The sequence below is a fragment of the Cyanistes caeruleus genome, chromosome Z, assembly GCF_971803275.1.
Source record: "Cyanistes caeruleus chromosome Z, bCyaCae1.hap1.1, whole genome shotgun sequence".
Lineage (NCBI taxonomy): Eukaryota > Metazoa > Chordata > Aves > Passeriformes > Paridae > Cyanistes > Cyanistes caeruleus.
Window position 1 is genome coordinate 71,481,331 of NC_141732.1, and position 23,764 is coordinate 71,505,094.

The 23,764-nt window shown below is 43.3% G+C and overlaps 1 protein-coding gene across 9 annotated transcripts in view; it reads left to right on the plus strand.

Moving 5' to 3' along the window:
• PDZD2 (PDZ domain containing 2) overlaps window positions 1–23,764 on the plus strand; it is a 201,780-nt gene that overhangs the window by 164,254 nt on the left and 13,762 nt on the right. For 5 of the 9 annotated variants that reach the window (XM_086870110.1, XM_086870113.1, XM_086870115.1 and 2 more), the window contains 13 exons: window positions 176–324; window positions 976–1,095; window positions 3,574–3,688; window positions 5,445–5,518; window positions 5,678–5,891; window positions 6,937–7,054; window positions 9,486–9,618; window positions 12,732–12,813; window positions 13,774–13,877; window positions 14,629–14,797; window positions 15,929–16,719; window positions 17,888–18,032; window positions 20,087–23,675. In XM_086870110.1, coding sequence (XP_086726236.1) covers window positions 176–324; window positions 976–1,095; window positions 3,574–3,688; window positions 5,445–5,518; window positions 5,678–5,891; window positions 6,937–7,054; window positions 9,486–9,618; window positions 12,732–12,813; window positions 13,774–13,877; window positions 14,629–14,797; window positions 15,929–16,719; window positions 17,888–18,032; window positions 20,087–23,675 — 5,803 coding nt within the window. The remainder of the gene's footprint in view (window positions 1–175; window positions 325–975; window positions 1,096–3,573; window positions 3,689–5,444; window positions 5,519–5,677; window positions 5,892–6,936; window positions 7,055–9,485; window positions 9,619–12,731; window positions 12,814–13,773; window positions 13,878–14,628; window positions 14,798–15,928; window positions 16,720–17,887; window positions 18,033–20,086; window positions 23,676–23,764) is intronic. The other 4 variants (XM_086870111.1, XM_086870116.1, XM_086870117.1 and 1 more) reach the window with 1 other exon arrangement.

Consider the following 23,764-nt stretch of genomic DNA (forward strand, 5'->3'; position numbering starts at 1 on the left):
AGTTCTTGGTTGAGTGTGATCAAAACTGGTTTCCAACTGCCTGGCTGGGAACTACGTAGCATTGTTTTAAGGCGCTTTAATTTGGGATTTGCAGGAGGTGCTTATTGCCTGCTGGTGAGAGAGGCTAAAGCAGCTCTCAGATGTTTGCAGGATGTGTTTCTGTGTTTTTTCTAAGGTGCTGGATCCCGCTTGGAGTCTGTGGGAGAAGATGATGAGCTGACAGTGGAAAATGGTGAATCAAATTATGAAATAGCAGTGAAATATTCCCGGGGTGGAAGAAAGCACTCTCTGCCCCAGCAGCTGGAGTCAGCAGGAGCCCGGCAGGTGAGTGGGGAGGCAGAGCTGGCTGTGAGCACTCACTGCTCTCGGTCCTGTGGCATCTGCCTGGGGTTCATAGAAGTGAGCAAAGGTCATGAAACAGGATCACATAGGTATGTCATGGGACTGAAACAGGCCTGGACACCAAAATGGGATGTGTTGGCCACCTGTGGAGAACTTTCTTGGGTGTTGTGAAGGAGAGTATTGCTTGCTTACGGCCATAAGGTCCTAAGGCTGTTCATCTTACGACTTGCAGTTCTAGAGATCTGAGGTCTTTTAACAAAAGAAAAAGAATCCTAATGCTCTTTATTTTAATATTTTTAAAATGTAGGCCTTTCCCTTTTCCTGTCGTTTCTCCTTTTTTTTTTTTTTAGCAAATAAGGACTTGAGTATATCATGAGGTTACCTTTAATCCTTTTAATTTAAATTGTGGCTGATACATTTCAAAATGATTCTACTGTGTGAAATATGGGAAAATTACTATGGCAGGATTCACTTTGATTGTGGTGAGGTGGGGTTTCATCTCTTGAACATTTCTCTGAATGTATCTCTAAGATACTGCATCCCTTTTCCCCGACACATGCAATTTTCCCAGTATGACATCCACAGTATCTGTGCCAAGTAATCAGAGCAATTATCCTTGTTTGTTGATGTTAGGACTACCATATCGTGAAGAAATCTACCCGTTCCTTCAGTGCTGCCCAAGTGGAATCTCCATGGAGACTGACCCAGCCGTCCATCATTTCCAACATCGTCCTGATGAAAGGGCAAGGCAAGGTGAGGATTTTTGCATGTTTCGCACACGTAGCAAGAGCTGGCATTTAAGAGGTATCTCCTGTACTTCAGGCTGCTCTCAAGGTAGCTGGTAATAGTCCTAATGATAAACAAAAATCCCATTTCCAAACATAAATGCCAAAGTAACACCTGCAAAATACAGGGGATGTGATGTTTGTGTCATCCACTTGACACAGGGTGGCTTTCATTTTGGTTTGGTGCATCTTGCCATTACTGAGATATCAAATATTTATAATGGATCTCTAAATATGTATGTTTATGCAAAGTCAGTGCAGCTACAGAACACTACCTCTTCACATGTATATTTATGGACAAGCATATTTTCCCTCTGTGGAATCTGGATGCATTTTAAAAAAAAATAAATTACTGCAAATTAAGCGTTAAACCTGAAGAAAGGTTACTGGCTGATTGCTTCTTTGGGAGCCCTGAATTCCATGGGTCAAAAAGTTCTCTTCTCTTCCCCAATAATGTGTTTACACACTTGCTAGAAACCAGCTGGCTGAATGCTAAGAAAAAATTGATAAGCATTAACCTAGGTATACATTGTTTTCCCTAATCAAATCCACACTAGTATTGGAGCTGTCATTTAAATATGCTAAAAATATTCATGTCCTTTTGTGAAATAGTCTTTAAAGTCATCAGATGGATTTGTTTTGAACTAAGACGACTCGTTTTGACTTTCAAGCTCAAATGCAAAACTAATTCCTTGTTGTGCTTTATCTTTAGCAAAGAGTTAGAAATAGTTACTTCTATGGGTAGACTGGCTCACAATTGCTGTATCTCTTTCCATGGTTTAGGAGCTGTGGGTCTATGATGAGCAAATATTTCTTCATTTTTCATGTACTTTTTATTTTTCCTCCATTTTTATCATAAAATTAGATTATTTCTCCCCCTGGGATAAACCACCCCTTCCCACCTTTCTGCACTTAGTTCCAAGGTTTTAGGATGCAGATAGGAGAATGCAGACCCTAGTGATCATGAACCACCTAAAGCAGCTGCCATTTTGAGTGTCTTCCACCTGCTTCTTGGGTGATCTTTGTTAGGAGTTACACCTTGTACAATTTGTGCAATAGTGCTCACTTTATTCCCCTGTGCAGAGCTGGGACTTGAAACATTTCTCCACAGAGTTGCAGTGCTGGTGGTGGGGAGCTGAGGGTTTCCCTTTAGGTTTGCATCCATAGGTAGATGTGCAAGGGGTGTTTTCCTGCTGTGGAGTGGGAAGGTGGGCTAGTGTAGGAACTGCTGTACTTCACAGACATGTTTCTTCCAACCCACTCATGGAGCCATGGGGAGACCTCCCGTGTCCAGGCCTGGGAGTGCCAGGAGCCTCTTGCTTTCTTTAGGTTGATTTGCAGTTGATAATTGCACAGGGTTGAACAGTTAGTGGAGTTATTTTGTTCTGCACAAGAGAGCTAAGTTGTTTCCTTTATGGAAATCATGTCTTATCAAATTACTAGAAGCTTATAACTGTGGTGGCCTGCTCTGTATTCATGTAGTGAAACAAAAGATCTGATTGTTGTACTGGATTGTGAACTCAGTGCTTGTCCTGGCAGCATCCTCAGCTGTAGAGCGATGCCCAAGGCAATAGTAATGTCCATGGCTTCAGATCACTAAAGCACAACTGTTCTCCACATCCCTTGTCCACCTGGTCAGTCACTTTTCACTTTATTCTGTAAAATGCATGAACAGCAGTGACAAGGGAAGAAATACGGGAAAGATACAGGAAAGGGTTGTGGATCAAAGAAGCGATTTGTCTGGGAAATAATTCCGCAGAAGGAGGAGAGGTTCATTCTGCTGTGTTCATCAGTTCTTAGGTCAGCTTTGCAAGATGGTCCCATAGCCTGCTGGGGTAGTGCAGGGGTAAGAGCTGATGGATGGAGCCCTGGGGAATCTATTGATCTAGATTTATTTGAATACAACGTGATATATGTCTCCAGAATAATTAAAAATGTATATGTGAGTGGTAGCCCCCACATGCCATTCTCCTTTCAGCTACATTCCTGACATTGCAGCACTGACCTTATGTCATGTTCTGAAGCTTTTCTTCTTCCTGAGGAAATGTAGGATCTGTGACATAAGAGAAACCTTTAGTTAATCCTGGATATAGATCTCAGGGGTAGGAATTGACTGTCTGTTAATTCAAAACGAATGTGTTACTGTTTTTAAAATGGGAAAGCTATTGACCCAGTGTTTTGAAAAAATCCAGAATAACATCAGAATTTTTACTATATCAGCTTTGGGTGCCTGCTGCTATTTTTTGGATTGATGAGTGTTTTGATAATAGAATGAAAGTAAATGAGGAAATGGAAGGAGAGAGTAAGTTGGGAGTGCAATTCATTGGAAGGATTTAGGTTTTCATCTTTGAATTTTACTTGTCTTGTACATTGCTGGCTGTCTTTCTCATACACATGATAATAGAGTTAGATGCCAGCTGCGTGTCTTCTCCTCTCTTTTGTGTAGGGTCTTGGATTCAGCATTGTGGGAGGTCAGGATTCTGCTCGTGGACGTATGGGGATTTTTGTGAAGACTATATTCCCAAATGGAGCAGCGGCTGCTGACGGAAGGCTTAAAGAAGGTATGGCAGAGAGAATCCAACTTCACATAAAGGACCACAGTGGGATATTATTTCAGTCCAGGAGGAAAATTCAAGTACAGCTATGTTTTGGCACCTGGCCAGCAGCAAGAGGCTATGGAAAATGTAAAATGCCCTGTTTGTTCATCTTATGGAAGATCATTCATAGCAATTAACTTGACTGTATTTCACACTGAGAAGGGGGAACTACAGAACAGTGGTGGCCACTCTGTTTTCCCCTTTCTCTTTCACGAACTTTATTTGCCCAAACAGCAAGCTGCAGTTCTTCTGTTGGAGAGGGTCAGTGACAACAGGAAAATATAGATAGCCAGCAACATCTGGCTTAGAGATGCTGGTCTGCAAAGGCTCTTTTGAGCCCTTGTATTCTCTAAGCCTCCTGGTATGATTTTGACAGGACAAATCATAACAAGAAACAAAAAAAAACACCCAACCCCCCCCCCCCCAAAACAACCAAAAAAACAACCAAAAAAAAAACCCAAAAAAAAACCCAAAAAGAAAGATAGGATTGGCAGTGAGAGCACCCTGGTTAGAGAAGGAGATATAGCCAGATCTTATTACTGCTTTGCCAATCTTGGTGTCTGAGCTGAATGCATAGCCTGCTCTGGTGTGCTGTACCCTTGTCCAAGTGCTGTGTCAGACAGACAAACTCCTAGTGTTGAAAATACAAAGTGACCATGAGTTTAAAGTCATGGTTTACAACCCTTCTACAGGGGTTGTGTTACTTTGCTTCCATGGAAAGCTGTTCCTGTGTTACTGCTGTCAAGCTGCTCCTGTGTTACTTCTCTCCTCATACCATCATTCTCCTCTTTCTGTCTTATCACACTTGTTGTATTTGAGGCTGCTCTTGGTGCCAACTCTCACACTTTGTGCCAGAGGGAAGCTCACATCCCTGCATCATAGGTTGTGCACTTGCTGTGGGAAGCCAATAAGTAGCAGCTGTCCCATAAACCCAGCAATCATTTGCAGGCTATTCATAGCTTGCAAACTCTTCTATTTTTTTTTTTTTTCTTTACTGAGGCTAGGAAGGGAAAGGAGGGGTAGACTTAGCTGACGATATTGCCCCATGTAATTTTGCACAGACGCAAGTCAAATTGCAGGAAGTGGATCTGAATCATGCTGACACTCCTTTTAATAAAATTAAGGTAGATAGCACAGCTGGGTGTAAGTAGTGAGACCCAGAGCCTGGAAGCTGGCAGAAATCTGACAGGACATGTTCCTCGAGGTGAAAAAGACATTTGTTGTCACAGCGTGTGGGCTACTACATGCTTCTCTGTCTGCAGGCGTTTAGTAAGGGAACACATTTGCTTTCTGCACGTGGATGCAGGGTTCGTTTTCCCTGAACAGGCTTTGAAGTGATGTGCTGTAGTGTTTCATTTAGTTCCTCATTTCTCCTGTTAGTGCTTACAAAAGAAAGGCAGGTTTTTAGTACCTTTGGATTTCATGTCATAAACATTTTCAGACTTTAGTTAAAATCCATAGCATTTTCAGCTTGTTTGTGAGAATGGGAATGCCAAGTTAAGGATCTCTGCTGAGGAACAGTTTTTACTTCGGTAATTCATCACTAGTAACTTGTAGAGATATTAGTACAAGTGAAAATAAATAGAGAACAATAAAAGGCTTTTTACTGAATAGGTAACTAAAATCCTTATAGTAGTGGATCATCTCATGTTCAGGAAAGATGTCTTAAATCTTTATAGTCTCTATATTGCTGACCTCATTTTTTGTATCTATTTTCCAGGGGATGAAATCCTGGAAGTTAATGGAGAGTCTCTACAAGGACTGACCCATCAGGAGGCCATCCAGAGGTTTAAGGTAACACAGATGTAGTGCTGAAGAGATTCACACTCCTCTTCTTCACTCATTGCCATCTCATACCCTCAACTTGATACTCTTGCACTGCCACGAGTTACTGTGTGCAGGTTTAGTGACGAATGTTGGTCACCTCACCGTGGTTCTGTGCTGTGTCTGCAGCAACTGAAGAAGGGTGTGGTGACGCTGACAGTGCGCACGCGGCTGCGCAGCCCCAGTCTCACACCCTGCGTGACGCCCACCCTGCTGAGCCGCTCCAGCTCCCCCAGCGCCAGCGTGCCTGTCCCCGGCCTCGAGGAGCCCGACAGCTCCTCCTCCAGCCGCAAAGGACCTGGCCCCAAGGACAGGATCGTCATGGATGTGACACTCAACAAAGGTGAGGGTCCGTCAAAGTGGTCTGGGAGAACAAATGTCTGCTTCTTAGGAGAGTTTTTAGGAAAAGGCTGGGGACTCATGTCTGATGCACCCACCTGGGCCCATTTGACCTTGGATGACAGGATGAGGGGGAAAAGTACCCTCTAATGCAAAAACTTCTGAAGAGTTCCCATTTCTGCATTCTGCTGCTCCAGAATCAGAAGCCTCTTATGGGCAGCAGTCAGTGTCCATGCTCATGAAAGAGAGAGGCTGTGAGATACCAGGCAAAATGTAGATCAGCCTTGTGGCAGCCCAAGAGGCTGTGCCCTTCTCTTAAAGGGCGTCTCTGAGGAAGGCAAAGATGCACATTGTTGAAAAGTTCCCGGATGACCTGTTTGTATTCATCCATGAGGGTTGCTCTCATTAGTAATAATTGCTCATTATAAACTTAAAGCATATGTTATATGTGCTAGACAATAGGCCTATTTTTTAAGACTTACAATATAGTGATTTTGAAGATTGGATTCAAAATTTTGAGAGAGAATGGAAGATGTCCAGTAACCTCTATAACAGGGATGTTGTTACCTGAAGGAAAGCAAAGGTGAAAGTGGACAGAGGTGACCACTGAACCGGAGATAATGCCTCACCTTCCTTTGTGCTCCTTTGCTGAGGAATGCCATACAGATATTTAATGAAAGAGAGCAATACAATTAGCAGCATCCTCTTTGATCCTTTTTTCTGCAGTAATTTTAAGTGACATCTCAGTTGGATTGCTGCCCCTACTCCTTTGTGCCTTGGACCAGATCAGACATTGTGCGACATTTCCAGGAGGTTCCCACGGCGCAGAGTATTTTCTGAGATTGATGAATCTCAGAAAAGTCAGGATCAGCTATTTTCAATCCTGGTTTCCACTTGCTGGTCTTAGCTTCCTGACTGACTGCACCTAAGGCCAGCCCTGAAACAATGACAAAAGTCCTGAACTCAGATGGGATGTGGGAACACAAACACTTTTGTGTCCTGTGCGATTACAATCTGCCACATTTCTTTGTACTTCTTGTTTTTCACAGAGCCAGGAGTTGGGCTCGGCATTGGTGCCTGTTGTCTCACACTGGAAAACAGTTCTCCTGGAATATACATTCACAGCCTGGCTCCAGGATCAGTGGCTAAAATGGATGGCAGATTAAGGTTGGTTAAAGCAGAAACATGCTGGAGTGGTTTTACAATAAAATCAATTGAGACGTTGTTTTCACCAACTGGTTGATGTAGCAGGGAGGAAATTTATACTTAAGTGTTCACCAAAAAGAAAACATTTAAGTGAAGACATTCCAAAGTAGTATTAAATGCCCAGGGAACATTATTCTGTGTACTGGAAACAGCATGATCATTAAGATCTGGGTTGTTTGGTTGTTTTTTTAAAAAATTCTCTACCCAGAAAGCTGAGCCTAATAGCACCCTTTGAAAAAGGGGAGCAGCAAGAAGTGCAGCCTCATGATTTTTTGTGAGAGCTGCAGCCAGAGACCCCAGACTGGGAGGGAATTTGCAGAGCTCTGCTAAAAGCTCAGTCACCTGAAACTCTCCTGAAAAGAGCTGGGGTAGTTATTCCTGCAGCTGCCTATGCCCATGGCTGCAGAGGTGTTTTTCTGCCCTTACTCTCAGTCTGGCAGGATTGCTGCAGGTGATCAGCCCAGCTCACTCTGTCATGGAGTTGGGATGTCTTTTTAGGAAGCAATCAATCCCAGGGATTGATATATTGGATTAAGTCACAGATATTTGCTTTTCCTCTTGTAGAGGCTTAATTTTTGAAAGGCGTTGGAAGAAACCTTGCCATTTTCTGTGCTCTTCCATAAATGCTGGCGGGTGCTGGGAGCATGGCTCCAGAGAGGCTGTGCTGAAGAGGTGCTGGGACTGTGTGATCCACTCTGAGCGTGTGGTGCGAGCACTGAAGCAGAGAGGCTGAGCAAATGCCTTGCTTTCGCATGGCTAGGGAGTGCCTTCTGTTTCCTGGCTCACCAGGAAAACTGTGATAGAAATTTGATTTCTTGGAATACGGGAAGAAGATAATTTTATGGTAGCATTGCTGCCAAAACCCTTGGAAGTTCCTATGATACAGAAAAGTCTACAGGAGACAGCATTTAATGGTAACTTGCTTTCTTGCAGGCCCCTTTGGAAAACATTACAGTGCTGGTTAGGTTTGTATGTAACAGCTGTGTTGTTTATTAGGTTTACGTGATTGATTATATCCAGGCATGCTTCCCAGATTTTTAGCTTGCTTCTTTGAGACGTTGCTTCTGTTGTCCCATCAGCGATTTATGCGTTCACAGGCCAAGACTTACAGGATGGTTTTGATTTTTGGAAAACTTTATTAATCAAATGTTGGCTTTGCAATGCCAGGGGAGGTTTGAATCCAGCTCCTCTGTATCTGAGCTCCCTCTCTCAGTCATGTGGCTCTCTAAGTGACTCCATTTGTGCAAGTCTGAAAGATGGGCAGAGCAGTGGGATGACTGCACAACTGATAGGTCACCCTTTACTTCCCTGAGCCTGTACCAGGAGTTCTGGTTACTGAATTGCAATTGTTACTTTGCCTTTGGTGTGTGTACTCATAGTGTAAACACAGTGTCATTGTCACAAGTAGCCCAACATAAGCCAGCAGTAGTAGATTCTTGGAGAGTGTCTATTCAAAGCAAATGTTTCAGGAATTAATGAGAATGCTTTAGTGCTATCCCTAGCTGATGATAACTTTCTTTTGAATAGTTCCAGCTGTCTGAGCACCATAAGCAAGAGTTACAAACCTGAGAAAACAGAACCAAACAATCATAGAATCATAGAATGGTTTGCATTGGAAGACATGTTAAAGATCATCGCTGTGGGCAGGGAACCTACCACTAGATCAGGTTATTCAAAGCTCCATCCATCACGGTCTCAAACACTTCCAGAACTTCTCTGGGCAACTTCTTCCAGTACCTCACCACCCTGACAGTAAAGAATTTCTTCCTAACACCTGATCTAATCCTGCCCTCTTTTAGTTTACAGTCATACTCCCTTATCCTATCTCTACACACCCTTTGAAATCACACAGTGTGTTTTCCTTTCAGGAGAGTTTTGTTCTTTTTTTTTCTTTTTCCTTTTTAATGGGTTCTATATGTTAATTTTGAGCAAATACAGGCTTACCAAGCTCAGTTTTTTTCATGGAATCATTTCATAAACTCCTATCTAAATCATGAATTTCTTATCAGTGTTTCTGCTAAGTAATTCAATATGGTGTGAAGGAACAGCCCATCTGAATCTCATTTTTCCTCTTCTGTTCTCAATAAATACCTGAATGCAGAAGTGGAACTGAAGGTTGCTTTCACCCTGGTCTGAATGCAGAGAGTTTTCTTGGTAGATTTAATTAGAGATTTTTACACTGACAGTAAACGCTGAAGGGATCTCTGAGCCTCCCTCCCTTGTGAGCTCAAGAGGACTTAAACCATTCACATCACTGGGAGCAGCACCTTCTTTGAAAGTCAGGTCTTTTCCAGAACACTCGTGTCTTTGAAAACTCTTGGCTATCAGTTGAAAGCACAAATTTTGTGTGTGGAAGGTGGTTGTGATTAGGTGACTCTGTGTCTCTGTGCAGCCGGGGTGACCAGATTCTGGAGGCGGATTCTGTGAGCCTGCGTCACGCAGCCTTAAGCGAAGCCTACGCAATCCTGAGTGAGTGTGGACCTGGCCCGGTCAGCCTAATCATTAGTCGTCATCCTAACCCAAAGGTGAGGAGAAAATGAGTGAGTGTACCTGGGTTGTTTTCATCTGGCACTGTAATTTGAGTCCTGCTATGAAAAGCAGAAAATGAAGAAAATGCTTTTTCTCGCTATGGCATGTATTGTGCAAGATGTCTGGATTGTAATGATGCTTTCCAGTTTTGTAAGTCATAGCAATGCTGGACCATCCCTGGTGCTTTTCACTTAGTCACCCACTGATGAATTGCATTTTCCTGGAACTGCTTGAATGAAGTGTTCCCATCTTTCTTGGTACTTGGATGAAATAACAACGCAAATGCAGCACAAGACCTCTTCCTCCTAAAAGCTATTTTGCAGTTCCTTTGTTTTTGAGCAGAATATAATTTAGGGGCAGGTATATATGTATCAGCATATATATATATATAGTTCAACAGCTTGAATTGATCAACTATAATAAAGAAAAATCTATCCAAAGATCAAAGTTTTCCTTCAGGAATTAAAATGTGAGAATATGGAGCGTTCTGCTACTGGATCCATGAAAGGTCAATTTGGAAATAAGGCTGTATTTACAAAGTATTCTCAAGCATTTTTTAAAAATTGATGATAGAAGATGAAAGCCTATTAGCCAAGCTATAGGGAATAACAGCTTCTTTTATTTCAGTATTTCAAAGAATTTTATGAGTGTATGAAACTTTCCTGTTTAAACAGGAATGAAGCTGTAAAAATATTTGCATTAGTGGGTCCAGAAAGCTCTGACTTCTGAACTCATAACTACAAATGCAGGCTTTAATAAAGCCATATCTAGGAGAACTCAGGTTTCTTATTTTGTAATTAATAGTGTATTTTCTGCTAAGTCAAATATACAGTCAACAAATAGGGGCCTACTTGCCAGAGTTTATTATCTTAGCTGGAAGGCCTTGTGCTGCTGGAAAGAAAGAGGCTGTGGTTCTTTTAAAGGTAAGCATGGAGAGGGTAAGAATTGGGCTTCTAGCCTAAGATAACAGTATTTTGGTGAGTCTGTGTGCTGTGCTGAACCAAAACAATGTTTCAATGTGGTTGCATTATTAAGGCATACAGATTTTTTTGAGCATCTGTAAGAAGCATGAAATAAAAATGCCATGCTGTAGAGCCTGCCCTTTCTCATCTGTTCCTCTTCTTCCTGTGGTGGGGTCTTGAAAGCTTATAAGTGACCTAACCTGGTGTCTACTGAAAGGATGAACTGAGTTAAGCTAATTGCTTGGTATTACTCAGTAACAGAGGGAAACTATTAAGTAGCTCCTATTACAGTTTTCCATAAGTGATATTTAAGATGACAACAAATCCTTTGCCAAGAAATGTATGAAAAGCTAAAAGTTGAGCTGGAGAGACCCTAAAGCATTTTTCCAGTACTGAACCCATAATCCTGGCAGTATTGAATCCATAATCTCTCATAGTTGGATCTCTGGAGGAGTGTCCATATGGGAACCTGTATTTATTGCTATGTTACTTTCACCCATTTTCTGAAAGCACTAGGAGATCAACAGATAATTGTGGTAATTTTATATATAAATAATTAAGTGTGGGTATTTTTATTTTTTTTTAATCTTAATAATATCCCAGCGTGCAAATTTGAGTTAGGAATTAACTTGTCCCTTTCAGTTTTGAACTTCCTGAGCCATAAATATCAAAGTTGGCGGAGTTTGCAGAGGTGTGGAATTCAACAGAATGGCTAGATTGGAAGAGACCTCCAAGATCATCGAGTCCAACTTGCCCTAGCACCAAAAACTAGACCATGGCACTGAGTGTCACATCCAGGGTTTTTTTTTTTAACAAATCCGGGGATGGTGACTGTAACACATCCCCAAGTAGACCATTCCAATACTTCATCACCCTTTCTGTAAAAAACTTTTTTCTAGTATCCAACTTGTATTTCCCTTGGCACAGTTTGAGACTGTGTCCTTTCGTTCTGTCAGGGATTTTGGTTAACTTCAAAAATGTACTGCAGTGTGCCTGGGACCTGTTTTTACTCTTGGAATATGTTTTACCAAAAGGTTTGTGTTAAGGCCATGGATCATAGTCTAAGGATCTGGTCCATGTCCTGCAGGAGCTCCCTGTGACCCAGGAGCCCAAGGACTTTAGATTTGCTGTAAGGTCATGACAGAGGCTGGAAACAGAGATGTGTTCTTACAAAGGTTCATGTTGTTTTGAATATTTTTATACTTAATTTCTTATTTTATAACACAAAACATCCACAGTATATATTGCTGCTGAATATGTTTGCTTTGGTGTTTTCATGTACTTCCAAAAGAAATACCTCAAAATTTTCTTTCTTCTTGTTATTCTGAGTGAATATGGCATTTATGCTGTGTTTAAACTGCTGAGTTTGCTTCAGAATCTCTCAATCTTTATGATTCAGGAAGACTCAAGTTTGTAGTCTCTATTTATGCTGAATTTTAATTCATGTAAAACAATGTGCATAGAAAGTACTTTTGACAGAATGAATTTGCTTTCTGTTCTTAAATATATATGCCTGCAGACTAGTTGTTCCTGTATAAAATCATATGTTTTCCAGTAATAAGAATTAAATATATGGCAGTAATTAAGGGCTAAATTAGCAAATATGATAAACCAGTATTTATTCTTAAATCAGAGAAACATTAATTACCAATTACTGATTTAAGTTTTCTTTTTAAAAATATGGAGAAATGGAAATTAGAAAGACAACAATATTATGGGAAGTCTGGTATTCTTCCGGTAGGTTAAGTGTAGAATAGCTTAAGTTTCTGATGCATGCTTGCACAAAGCAGTCTTTTTCAAAGTCATATTTTCTCAACAAATCAATATAGAGATTTTAATTGAGTTAGAACTGAGCTGTAATAGTTTCATTTGATTTCTTTGAGTCTGTTTTATTTCTTTATATTGTGTGTCACTTGAATGCAGTCATCATGCAGCTGGCAGGCTTCTGCTTCCTGGTTTTTGTAGGAAAGTGGCATCGAGAGAGTCTGAGTCAGGGGACAGGGACTTAAGAGCCCTCAACTAGGTCTTCCTTATTGCATCTTTAAAAATAGTGGCTTATATGAAATGACTCACATATTTGTGATGAGTGGTAAGACTCTTGTAATTTCTTGTACCCTGTTTGAGCTTTGTCTCCCACCCTACTTCAGGTTTCGGAGCAGGAGATGGATGAAGCGATCGCACGTACTACCCACCGAGAGAGCAAGGACGCCAGCTCCTCTCACGTCACAGGTAGCAACATACTCTCTTCTCTAGAGTGTGTTCTCTCACAGATGCAGGAACATTTAAAGGCATGCTCTGAATTTCCCCAGTGTTAATATTCTGAGAGCCCTCAAGACAGCAGAGCGGTGTAGGGAGTATCATCACTCTATCCACTGCAGAAATTTTAGCACAAACATCCGGTTCAGATGGATCAGCTCTGCAGCTTATGTAATTTGCTTTCTTTCACTAGGCTACCATGACCTGAAGGTAGGGTTGTCAAGAGGTTCTGAATCTTTTTCAGGATGAGGGGAAGCACAATGTTCCAGTAGGGAAAGAAGGGGGGGAATCTAGTTTATCTATGTATGCTTGTCCTTAATGGCAAAACCCCCCCCACAAAGTATTCTAACCATTTGAAAAAATACAGGTGTTGCATACTGGACTATATGTTTTAACAACCATTGTGATCTTTAAAGTCCTGTCAAAATATGTTCTCTGTCATCTCTGTGATGTGTTTGAACTCCAGTACTTCCTGAAGTCTAGCAGATGAAAACAAACTTTTGGTAATGGCAGAGTGACCAGTAAGGTGATGTTCAGACAGAAATGTTAGATTTGTTATGGTCCCCTTTTTATGTGTGTCAGCTAAGATCTGTCTTGAAGTTGACCTTGCCAATGGCTTATAATTTATCTTCTGAGGTTGCCCCTAGTTGGCAGCATGCTCCAACAGATGGGGAAGACCATCTCCTGCTCATCTCTTGTTCATGGCTTTGCCCTGGGCCTGGCTGGCGTAACATGTCACAGTGGTAACATTCCATCTGATCTGAGGAAGAGCTTGTGAAATGCTGAATAAATCTTGCTTTAGGAAAGCAATTCAGATAATAAATAAGTGGGATTAAACACAGCCACCAGCTCAGAAGATGAATGAGAAACCTATTTGGTTGTATGGACTGCAACCTTAATTTTTGGCATCTAACTCTAATCTGTGTTTAACAGGAGCTGTGCAAAAAAGTCCATCTCCTAGTGTGAAGGCCAAACAAGGAGAGACCTCGTCTCCCCTCAGCTGGACTATGAAACGCTTCTTGGAGCCAGCAAGCCGGGTAAAAGGATTAAATGCAATAAAAATAGAGCCTGCTTCAAATTCAACTTTTACTGAAGCTCTTACTTGGTCAGGGTGTTCAAAACCAAACCTGCATGCTCCTTCCCTGTCACATGGGCTCCATAAAAGGGTGTATTTCTTGTGTCACACATTTAAATTATAACAGCAGCAAGCTCCTGTTTGTCTGTGACTGTAGCCTTTGGGAGTGATGGGCAGAGCATGGCAGACAAGGCTGTGGGGTCCCACCTCCTGCCACCTCCAAGGCACCCCTGCTCTGTGGGACACAGATCAAGTTAGCAAGAGAGAGCTGAGCCTATGGGCAGAAGGCTGAGGCTAAGTCCCTCTGTACAGCCATTGCAGTGGAAAACATCTCTTTTCCCTGGTAAAGCCACGGAAGCCATAGACACTGTGTCTGAAGGGACAAAGCCTTCCCTTCTCTCAGTGTAGAATGTGTATAAAGGGAACTGCAAAAGTGAATAGTTTCATCCCTTGTTTTTGCACTGAACCACACCTGTAAAGCAGTGGGATTTGGAATATCTTTTTATTTTGCTAAAAACGTGTTGATGTGCAGTGTTTCAGACATCCAGTTTCAACAGTTTGGCTCTCAATATACTGACAAGTCCTCGATTGTAAAAATTTCCTTTAAACTTCCTTTATTGACACAGCAATACGAGTGGTCTGTGGGGTGCTCACATGCAGGCAGGGGTGTTATGCATCGAGGACAGCTGGTCACCAGGGTCACTTCTCTTCAGCAGGGATCCGTCAGCTCCGAGGCAGAGCTTTCCCAGTACTTCTCCCATGATGGTACAAGCCATCTCCCCTTCTCTGATGCTGTACCAGGCTCATGTGATGAAGAGCAGCTCCGTCAGAAGAACAGGAACAGTTGGTTGGACGATGGCTCTCTTCTCCCTAGCAGCCTGAGTAAGTGATGCCACTGGTCACTGGGCTGGTGGGGGGAGACTCACTCCTGTACAGGAAAGCTGTGGTAGTAAGAAATACCAGGCAGTGTAGTGCAAGCCAGTGTTGATTGCATGAAGTTCTGGAAAATTGAAAGAATTTACAACAATCCACAGAAATGCCTGTTTCCATGATATTTTGTTCAAAACCCTGTTCTGATAACGTGAAAATGACTTTGATTGGATTGAATGAAACCAGATTGACAGCACTGCAGAGTTTTTGGTTTTTTTTAAATAACTGATCATCTTATTTATTACATTTACAGAGAGTGTTCATAGCTATTTCAGAAACTTTGAGAGGATCAATATATGTGTAAAAACAAACAAATGTGCAATTTTACATCAGATATATTGCATTTGTGTCTGTCTCCCCATAGTAACTGACCAAGTGCTCTTACTGACATACACCTGATCCCAAATTCAAAGCATGTATTTGTTCTCTCTTTCCTGTGCTTCTCAAGTAATTTATTTATGTATAGCTTATTTTCTGTGGAAATTATTTAATGTTTAAAAGCATTTTTACATTTCTAACAAGCCACCAAAAAAATAAAAACAAAATAACTTCCCACAAAGTAAGATGCAGTTCTTTCTAAGGAGAATGTGGCAAGGGTTCTTAGGTTCGTTACTTGCTAGTTCAAAATTGATTGTTGTGTGCTTCAGTCTTTGTTCAAGAGAGCAATTTTTCCTCTCTCTGAGTTAATGCAGGAGTCCTGAGCTTAGATTTAAGGAAAATGTGAAATAAAATCTGCTGTTTAAACTAAAATACACATTCAAATTTGCATCTGTCTTCTTTGAGTCATAGTCATAACTTAGAAATAAACTGAAAGTAGAACTGGACTTACCAATGAACTGACTACTACAGGGAATTACCCATAAATTATAGTGCTACCTGCAGTCCTCTTGGTATTTACTGTAGTTAGATAGAGGACATGAAAAGCCTGCTTTTTGCTTTGTGAATAAGAGTTAAGCTTTCTCTGCAAACAGAGCCACATGTATTCTTCTGTAGTGAGATGCATGGTGTTAAAAATCATCTGTAAGTACAGTTAAAGTATAGCTGCCTTTTTTTTTTTTTTCTTTTTTTTTTTTTCTTCCCTAGCTGCTAGAGATGTGGGAGTAACAAAAGCAAATGGTTTGGCTTCTCCAGCTAGTGGGAGGCAGTCTGGCCATCACAACAAGCATGTGGAATCTGTCCGACCCGGCATCCTCAGTGACAGCCCCAAATCTGCCCGCAGCCCCTTTCACCGACAGAGGAGGGTTGTTTTCTATGATGGTGATGCCAGTGATGATGACGAAAGTTCCCACTTGCACAGAAGCCAGAGGGCCAAGAGCCAGGAGGATGCTGGCGTTGTCATTACCACCTCATCTGTAGAAATTGATGATGAGAGCCAGGACAGTGAGTCATCGAGATACAGTGTCATGGAGACATCTTCCTCTGTCTTCAGCAACTCTGTGGAGTCTGCAGACAGCACGCTGGAGCAAATTGAATCTCCTTTTTTCCCCATCATAGCATTTGATTACTCAAGTGTGCCTGAAGTTCGTCTTGGCAGCCTGAGTTTGAGGGAGCTCCGGGAAGCACAGCTTGAATCCAAGAGATCGCCAAAACTTGAGCACAGAGCAGTCACCAGAGTAAAAAGCATGATGAGCACTGAGTGCCGAAGCCTTCAGAGACACAGGGCAGAGGAGCATGGCTCTTACAACAAGCCTGTTGCCAGAATGCTCCCTCACAGCAAGAAATGTGAAGCGCCTGATGCAGTTGGGCAGGGCCAGGTTGAAGTTGTCACTCTGGTTCGCAACGAGCACGAGTCATTTGGCCTGGATTTGGAAATCCAAGCCATGCCCTTAAAGGTTGTTGTCACAGGGATGCGGCCAGGTGGACCAGCAGAAATGGTAATTTGCAATTTGAGCTGTCTTATAGTGATGTGCTTTCCCAATGTGGGGATGATTATTATTTTTATTGTTATTATTAAGCACCTGGTCTGTTGAGAGTAAGCACAACTGAGGATTTTGTCCTTGCTGAGCAAAATGTCTCACCCCATGTTGTTCTGGAGCTGCTGCTAAGTAAAATATTTCTGATTCAGAAGTGCATCTGGTCTAATTCAAAATTGAGAGAGGCAGGACACAGATCCACTGAGATGGTCTCATCCCCCTTTGCAATTGAAATTTTGAGGCAATGCAGTTTTTGTATTTATTTTCTATGAGCAAAGACAAAATAAGTAAATCCTGGTGGCAGAGGAGGTGGTAACAAATGTATATGATGCTTTACTATTTTATATGCACATGTCCTCGTATTACAGGGCTCTAGAACCAAGAGGCTTTAGGTGCTGGCCGGGTTTGCGAAAAGCTATAGTAGTACCAGTAACACATTGCTCTTCTGCATCTCATACATGCCCATACCAGTATGGATACGTGCTTCGTGCTGGCTGTGAAATTGCTAGATGCAGAAGTGCAGAAAAAAGAATAATACCCTGGCATACAAACCTGGCTGCAACATTTTTAATCTCATTAGCGGCCACTAGAGTAAGAGGGGATATGGCATAGCAGTTTGAATAGGGCTGTGAGATCTGGGGATTTGGGTTTTGTTCCTGCCTTTTTCTCAGACTAACTTATTGCTGTATTTAGAAGCAAACCTTTACCTTAAGAGGTCAGTTCATGTCTGTTCACTGGTTTAAGAGAGTTCCACCTGAGAAGTAGTTCATGCATGGAATTAAAAAATGACACACAGTGTTCTAGTCCTGAAGAAGCCAGGGCTGATCCATCCCATTTCATTTAACTAAGAAGGCTCTGTCCTCCATCCTGATACTTATCTCCCAGAGAAACCAGCAGATTTTTTTGACCTTCCTGGTTTAGATTGATCTTTAATTCTCCTCCTGGCAGAAACACAATCTGTTCTTTATTTATGTGCTGGCAAACTGACAGCAGTGGTACCTGTGCTCTGCAGTGACGTGAAATAGGGGATGTTGCTCACAAGCTATTAATTGCTTCCCTGTAATCTTTGCCCCTGTGGAAGGGCTTCTGATGTGTATTTATAATTTCCTTGAATCTCTCTTTGCATCAGGGATCAATGGGCAAGATGGCTGTAGGAGATGAAATTACCACCATCAACAGCATCCCCGTCAGCAAGATGATGTATGAGGAAATCTGCTTGCTTATGCAGTGTCTTCCCACATCCGTAACCCTGGAGATCCAGAAGGCAGCATCAGGTGAGAAAGTAGATCTGCTTTCGTACCATTTATTCTGGGTACCAGTGAACAAAACGTACTTGGAACAGCTGGCCTTGTCCCAGCTTTACACTTGGATTCAGAGAAGAGGACGGGGGACATTGTGTCTGCATTGGTGAGGCAAACAAAACACTTCATCACCAAAACGAAGATTCAAGGTCCTCTCTAGTACCATGATAAGGGGAGAAATCCTACTCCTGTGTGAGTTATTCAAAGCTCCCACATAGAGTAGGGCCCTCCTGCCATTATTTGCAGAGATCATTTGGTGTGGTCCTGGAGCTAAAATGGCAGTGACTCTTGTCCTGACAACTCATTTTATTGCTCTTCCTGTTTATTAAATATATTGGCCCCTTATAATCAAATGTCTCTATCTCTCTTAAATCTGAAGTTCTAGTAATGTTTTTATGAATGGACAATAAGACACTAAAATCCTATTTTCTTTCTTTCCTTCCTTCCCTTTTATGTGTCAGAATTCTCTAAAGTGCAGGAAGATGAAACAGAAAACTAAAATCTTATAAAAATGTTTATTTACGTGTTTAATTACAAAAAGTTTTCTAGTGTGAGTTGAAATACTTGATACCTCATTGATTTCTGCTCAGGGCTGATTTATGCTGCTACAGCAATGTATGAATCCCCACAGACTGTACAAATTATGTGGTGAGGAAATGAGTGTTTGAAAAAGAAAAGCGTATTTTTCAAATTCAGGAAGAACATAATATTTTGTTTTGTTCTAGCTTATGATCTTCTTTGTGTACCTATTAATACCTGGGAACCTAAAGTGCTTCCAGATGCTTGACTTCCAATTGTTCTTTAAGGAATTCCAGGCATGGCAGGACCTTGTTCTTGTCTCTTTATATTACTGTGGCTTTTTAAACCAATAGCACTGGGGTAAGGACACATCGGCAGTATTCTTTAAGGCACTTCACCCTTCCCTTTGTCCTATCCCCCTGGCAAAAATGGTGGTCTCTTCTCCATGTGATCCAACATGCTGAAGCAGGGGAGTACTTCAAATTATAACCTGGCTGCTTCAGATTTCCCTCCTGAGGTGTTTTTCCCTTGTTGACTCCAGGAGGAATCAGCACTTCTTAACATGGATACCTAAGTTAAGTGATGTGGATAATCCTGCAGGTTTGTGTGAGAAGTAGAGAGATGAGCAGGAACCTTTGAATGAGCAGGAAATGATGCTGGAACTACACTGACTCTCCTTCTCCATATACTTCCTGGGACCCATGTCATAGTAACTGGCCTCTGGAAGGCAGCTTGAATGGGGATGCATGTCTCAGAAGCAGTGTAGAGAGGTGGAATCTGGTGTGTAGGGTGAAGTGCTGGAAACTGAAGATGTGGAGAAATGGGTGAGCAGGAATGTGTCAGAGTGCAGCAGCGACAGGGGGCTTGGTGTGTCGCCCAGGAGTGGGTTAAACATGTACTGGAAGCGAGGAGAGGTCTGTGCCAGAAATGCAGTAAAGCCCATGTGCTTAATGTGTGCATAACATCACCCATGCATGTCACATTGAACACCTGCAGAGGTGCTGAGGGGTCAGAGCCAAATTATTTATGCACAGACTATCACTGTGTTATCTGGTCACCTTTGCTATGTCAAGGCTTTCTGTGCTCCCCAGAGTCTCTATTGGAGACTTCAGAGATCAAGTGATTAGAAGCAGTGCTGCTGCTCAGCTTGACTTACTGCATGCTGACACTTTGGTAGTTGGCTGCTTGACTGCTGCAATCTGGAAGATGAGAGTTAAACAGATCCTGACTACTCACCTTGGATAAGTGGATTGCTCCCTTCTGTGCACTACTCAAATACACATGGTTGTGATTAATTTGAGTTGTTGTAAACATCATTATGGAAGAGGTGGAGTACAGATCAAAATGAAAACATGTAGTCTATGTGGGTGTCTATTTTTGTAATAAAACCTGGTGTTTTCTAAATCACTTCTTACATTTGACAGGATTTTGCCTTTTTGTTTTTCTTCTTCTTTTTTCTTTTTTTTTTCTTTTCTTTTTTTTTTTTTTTTTTTTGAATTGTGATGCAGCTGTCAGCAGATTTACAAACCTCATCCTGTCTCCAGGGGTAGACACTCAAAATCAGGCCAATGTCAACAGCATCCTCACAACAGAGGAAGAACAGAGTTCTGGGAAGCGAGAAAGAGCAGGTCTGCAAGCTGCTGTCAGCGGCTGCGCGGCAGAGAGAGCAACACTGCCGCCTGATGCCGTGAGCAGGGACGTGCACAGAGGTACCCCAAAGGGCAGCCGTGACGAGGACTGCACAGCCATCCCTGTCACTGACATCGATGACCTGCTCAGCCAGATGGGTGCCCCCGAGAGCAGGGCCTCGCGCACTCCGTCGCGCGCAGAAAGTCCTCTCCGAGACGAGTACACCACGATGTGCTGCTGTGGCACTGACGAAGGCTGCCCCGGGTCTGAGCCACGAGCACCCAAGGAGGAGCTGCTGGAAAAAACTGTGAATTGTGGAGCTAACGCACAAGGGGTTTTGGGGCTGTCTGTGTTGGACTCCATCAACACAGGCAAACTTTTTACTGTGAATAAAAACTCTTTAAATAACTATTCTAGGAATTTTAGCAGTTTAAATGAGGATGAGTTGCCTGCAGCAAACTCCCTGGAAGGTAAGAGAAGTGACCTAATTCCAAAGTCAATGTATGGGGCTGCAGAGGATTCTCACTCAGACGCAGAGTCTGTCACAGAAGCCTTTGACAGTGCCAGTGAGGCGTTGCTTGGGCAGCGTGCTGCTGCTAATGCCCCTACGGGCTGTACTGTAACAGAATCGGATGAGGAGCAAATTGAGATCTGTTGCATGAATGACGAGCCACAGAAGGCCACACAGGAGCAGCATCTCACCTCTGGAACAAGCTCATCCTCACTGTCCCCACTGCACCCTTACAGTGGCAAAGTCTTGCAGAAGGAGGGCTGCGCAATGTGTGGGTCACTGGAAACAAGCATCAACAAACTAGGTTTGGAAGATCATGGTGGTCCTACTCCATGTCCTTCACAGTGTCCAGATGTGTCCTCTGCATCCTTGTGTTCTCCTTCCTCAGTTCTCCTGCCAGAAGAAGACATCCTAAAAAATTCAGTCAGTATCCCTGAAGTTTACTCTTTCTGTAACAATGGTGCCTTACGTACAGAAGAACAGATGGATTCGGGGAACAGTAATGAGCATAAGAAATGCTGTGAATCCATTGAAGAAAAAGGATCTCTGCACTGCAAAAAGACAAGCTTTTGCTCTGCTGGAAATGTCAGTGTCTTGGAGAACAGCTTGTTTGAGAAAGAAGGATGTCATGATGAGCAGAGATCCAAATCTGAAAGTGAAATGGCAGTTGATGACTGTAATCATGCTGTTAATTATTGCTTGGTGAAGAAAGAAACCAACAGTTTGTCCACCTTGTCTAAACCAGACAGCAATCTTGTGAATTCATCATCAGCAAGAGGAATATCACTCAGGTCACCCTTTCCCACTAAATCTAAAGATCCAAAGGCTAATGCAACTCATGAATTGCCAGGAAAAAATGAGAAAATTAACCCTGTGACTTCAGGAAGGACTTCAAATGGAAAAGTCCAAAGCTCAGGCACAAATCACTGCAAAGGAGCTGCAGTACCGCACAGCCCATCCTCACAGAAGAAATCCTGTCAGGAGTCTAAGGCAATGGCACAAAAAAGTATAATGGACACCCTTTTAAATAATCAGAAATCTAAAGCAGGACCAAAGCTAAAAGGGTTCACCATCAAAAGCAAAGCAAAGACAAATTCAGATTCTTCTGGCATTACTCCTACCAAAGTCAATGGGGCTGATCAGAAAAGGTCTTCTGTTTCTCCACAGCTGTCCCCCAAACTCCTGGGAAAGAAAACACCATTGTCCCGCAATTCACCTACAAACTCAGATCCTGGAAAGAGCATTTCAACAGCCTCAAAGACTCTGAAATCAGAGCTAGAAAATAAACCATCTCTGGTAATTTCTGAAGATTCACTTCTGCCTCTCCTGAATGGCAGCAGCAGTCCAACCACGAGTGGTGAAATGAAATGTGGTTGTGGGGAGCTGTCATGGGGAAAGCAAAAAGAGAAGCAAGTTTCCGTGCAGGCTATGGTGTGTCAGGGTAAGGGTGCTAAGGTGGATAATTTCAGAGCAAGAGACAGTCAGTCCATAGTCACTTCACCTCCTCAGGGGATACCAAAAGCTGAATATGTGAAAGGGAGGACTGATAACCCTGGAAGAGACCTGAACACAATTAAAAGTGTCTATAGTGCAGATGACCTTAGGCAACTAGATCTGCAAAACATAGGAACGTCAGCTGGAGCCTGCTCTTCTTCACTGGGATCCCCCTCAGTTCAGCAGGAGCAGCTGGAAGGGCAGGAGATCCAGCGCACTTTCATTGAAGTGAAGCTTTCCTCCTCATCATCCCCTTCCTCCTCCTCCTCTGCCTCGTCCTCACCAGCATCGTTTTTGCGGCTGCCGTTGCTGGAGAAAACAGAAGAGGTGAATGCAGAAGTGCTTCGGCCGGCAGAGGAGATGGGGACCGTGCAGTATTTCTCAAGAGGAGATACTGCTGGAGACAGACGTCTCTGTGGCTTATCGAAACCTGTGACAAGGACCTACTCAATGCCATCCCAGTTATCGGGTCACTTGAGGGAGGACTGCCATGTTGCAGAGGTTCACCCTGTGCAAGGCCCTCAGGGCCAAACTACAGAGGAGAGATACCCACAGGCAGCAACAGGGATGTTAAAGATGGTTCACCTGAATCTGCCTAACAGCCAGAGTGGGAAGGAGCAGGCCTATGCCTCCAAAAGTGCCCAGAAGGTCCATGACATGTCCCCCTCAGCCAGTGACATCAGCTACCCTGCTGCTGATAAACTGAGAAGCTTCAGGCGGAATTACTATTACTATGAGCTGAACTGGCCACATGAGCCAATTTCATCCTTCTCTGTCAAACAGAGGATCAAATCCTTTGAAAATCTGGCAAATTTTGACCGGCCCATTGTGAAGGCCATTGACATATGCTCAGCTGCAAGGTTGCCCCTTGCCAGGAGGTCATGTGGTGGGCTGGCCACCACATCCAGCTCCACTGAGTCACCATGGGCACTGCGGCGCAGCTTGAGCTCCTACGGTGGCAGCCCCAGCCCAGCCAACGCCGTGGCCAAGTCTCCCCTTGGCACAGAGCCCACGTGTGTGGCCGAGGGTGGCAAAGGAGATGGAAAGCCCCAGAGGAGCGAGGAGGATGGCACTGGGGCAGACGTGGCCACCTTCCCCACCTCGGCCTCGCAGGTGCGCCGCAGCCGGGGCCTGGGGCGGCCGCTGCTGTCCCGCTCCAGGCTGCGGGAGCTGAGAGCTCTCAGTATGCCCGACCTGGACAAGCTGTGTGGAGAGGGCTTCTCGGAGCCCACACAGCCCGCCTGCTTCAAGACAGAGCTGGAAATCACGCCCCGCAGAGCCCTTGGCACACCCGCCCAGGGCGCAGCAGCTCCACCAGCCCACTGCAGCCCCGCAGAGCTGGGTGCCATGGGAATGGGAGCCTGCAGCTCCCGGGGCAGCGGCTCAGGGACACCAGGTTCTGCCTCAGATGATGACATGCCCCATGGCAGCTCTCTGGATGGGGGAAACAGCTGGTCTATCAGGTTGGTGTCAGCTTTAATATCATTGTTTCATCCCTACCCAAGGCAAAGCTTCCACTGTGCCACAGGTCCGCCCCAAAGCACGTTTCAGC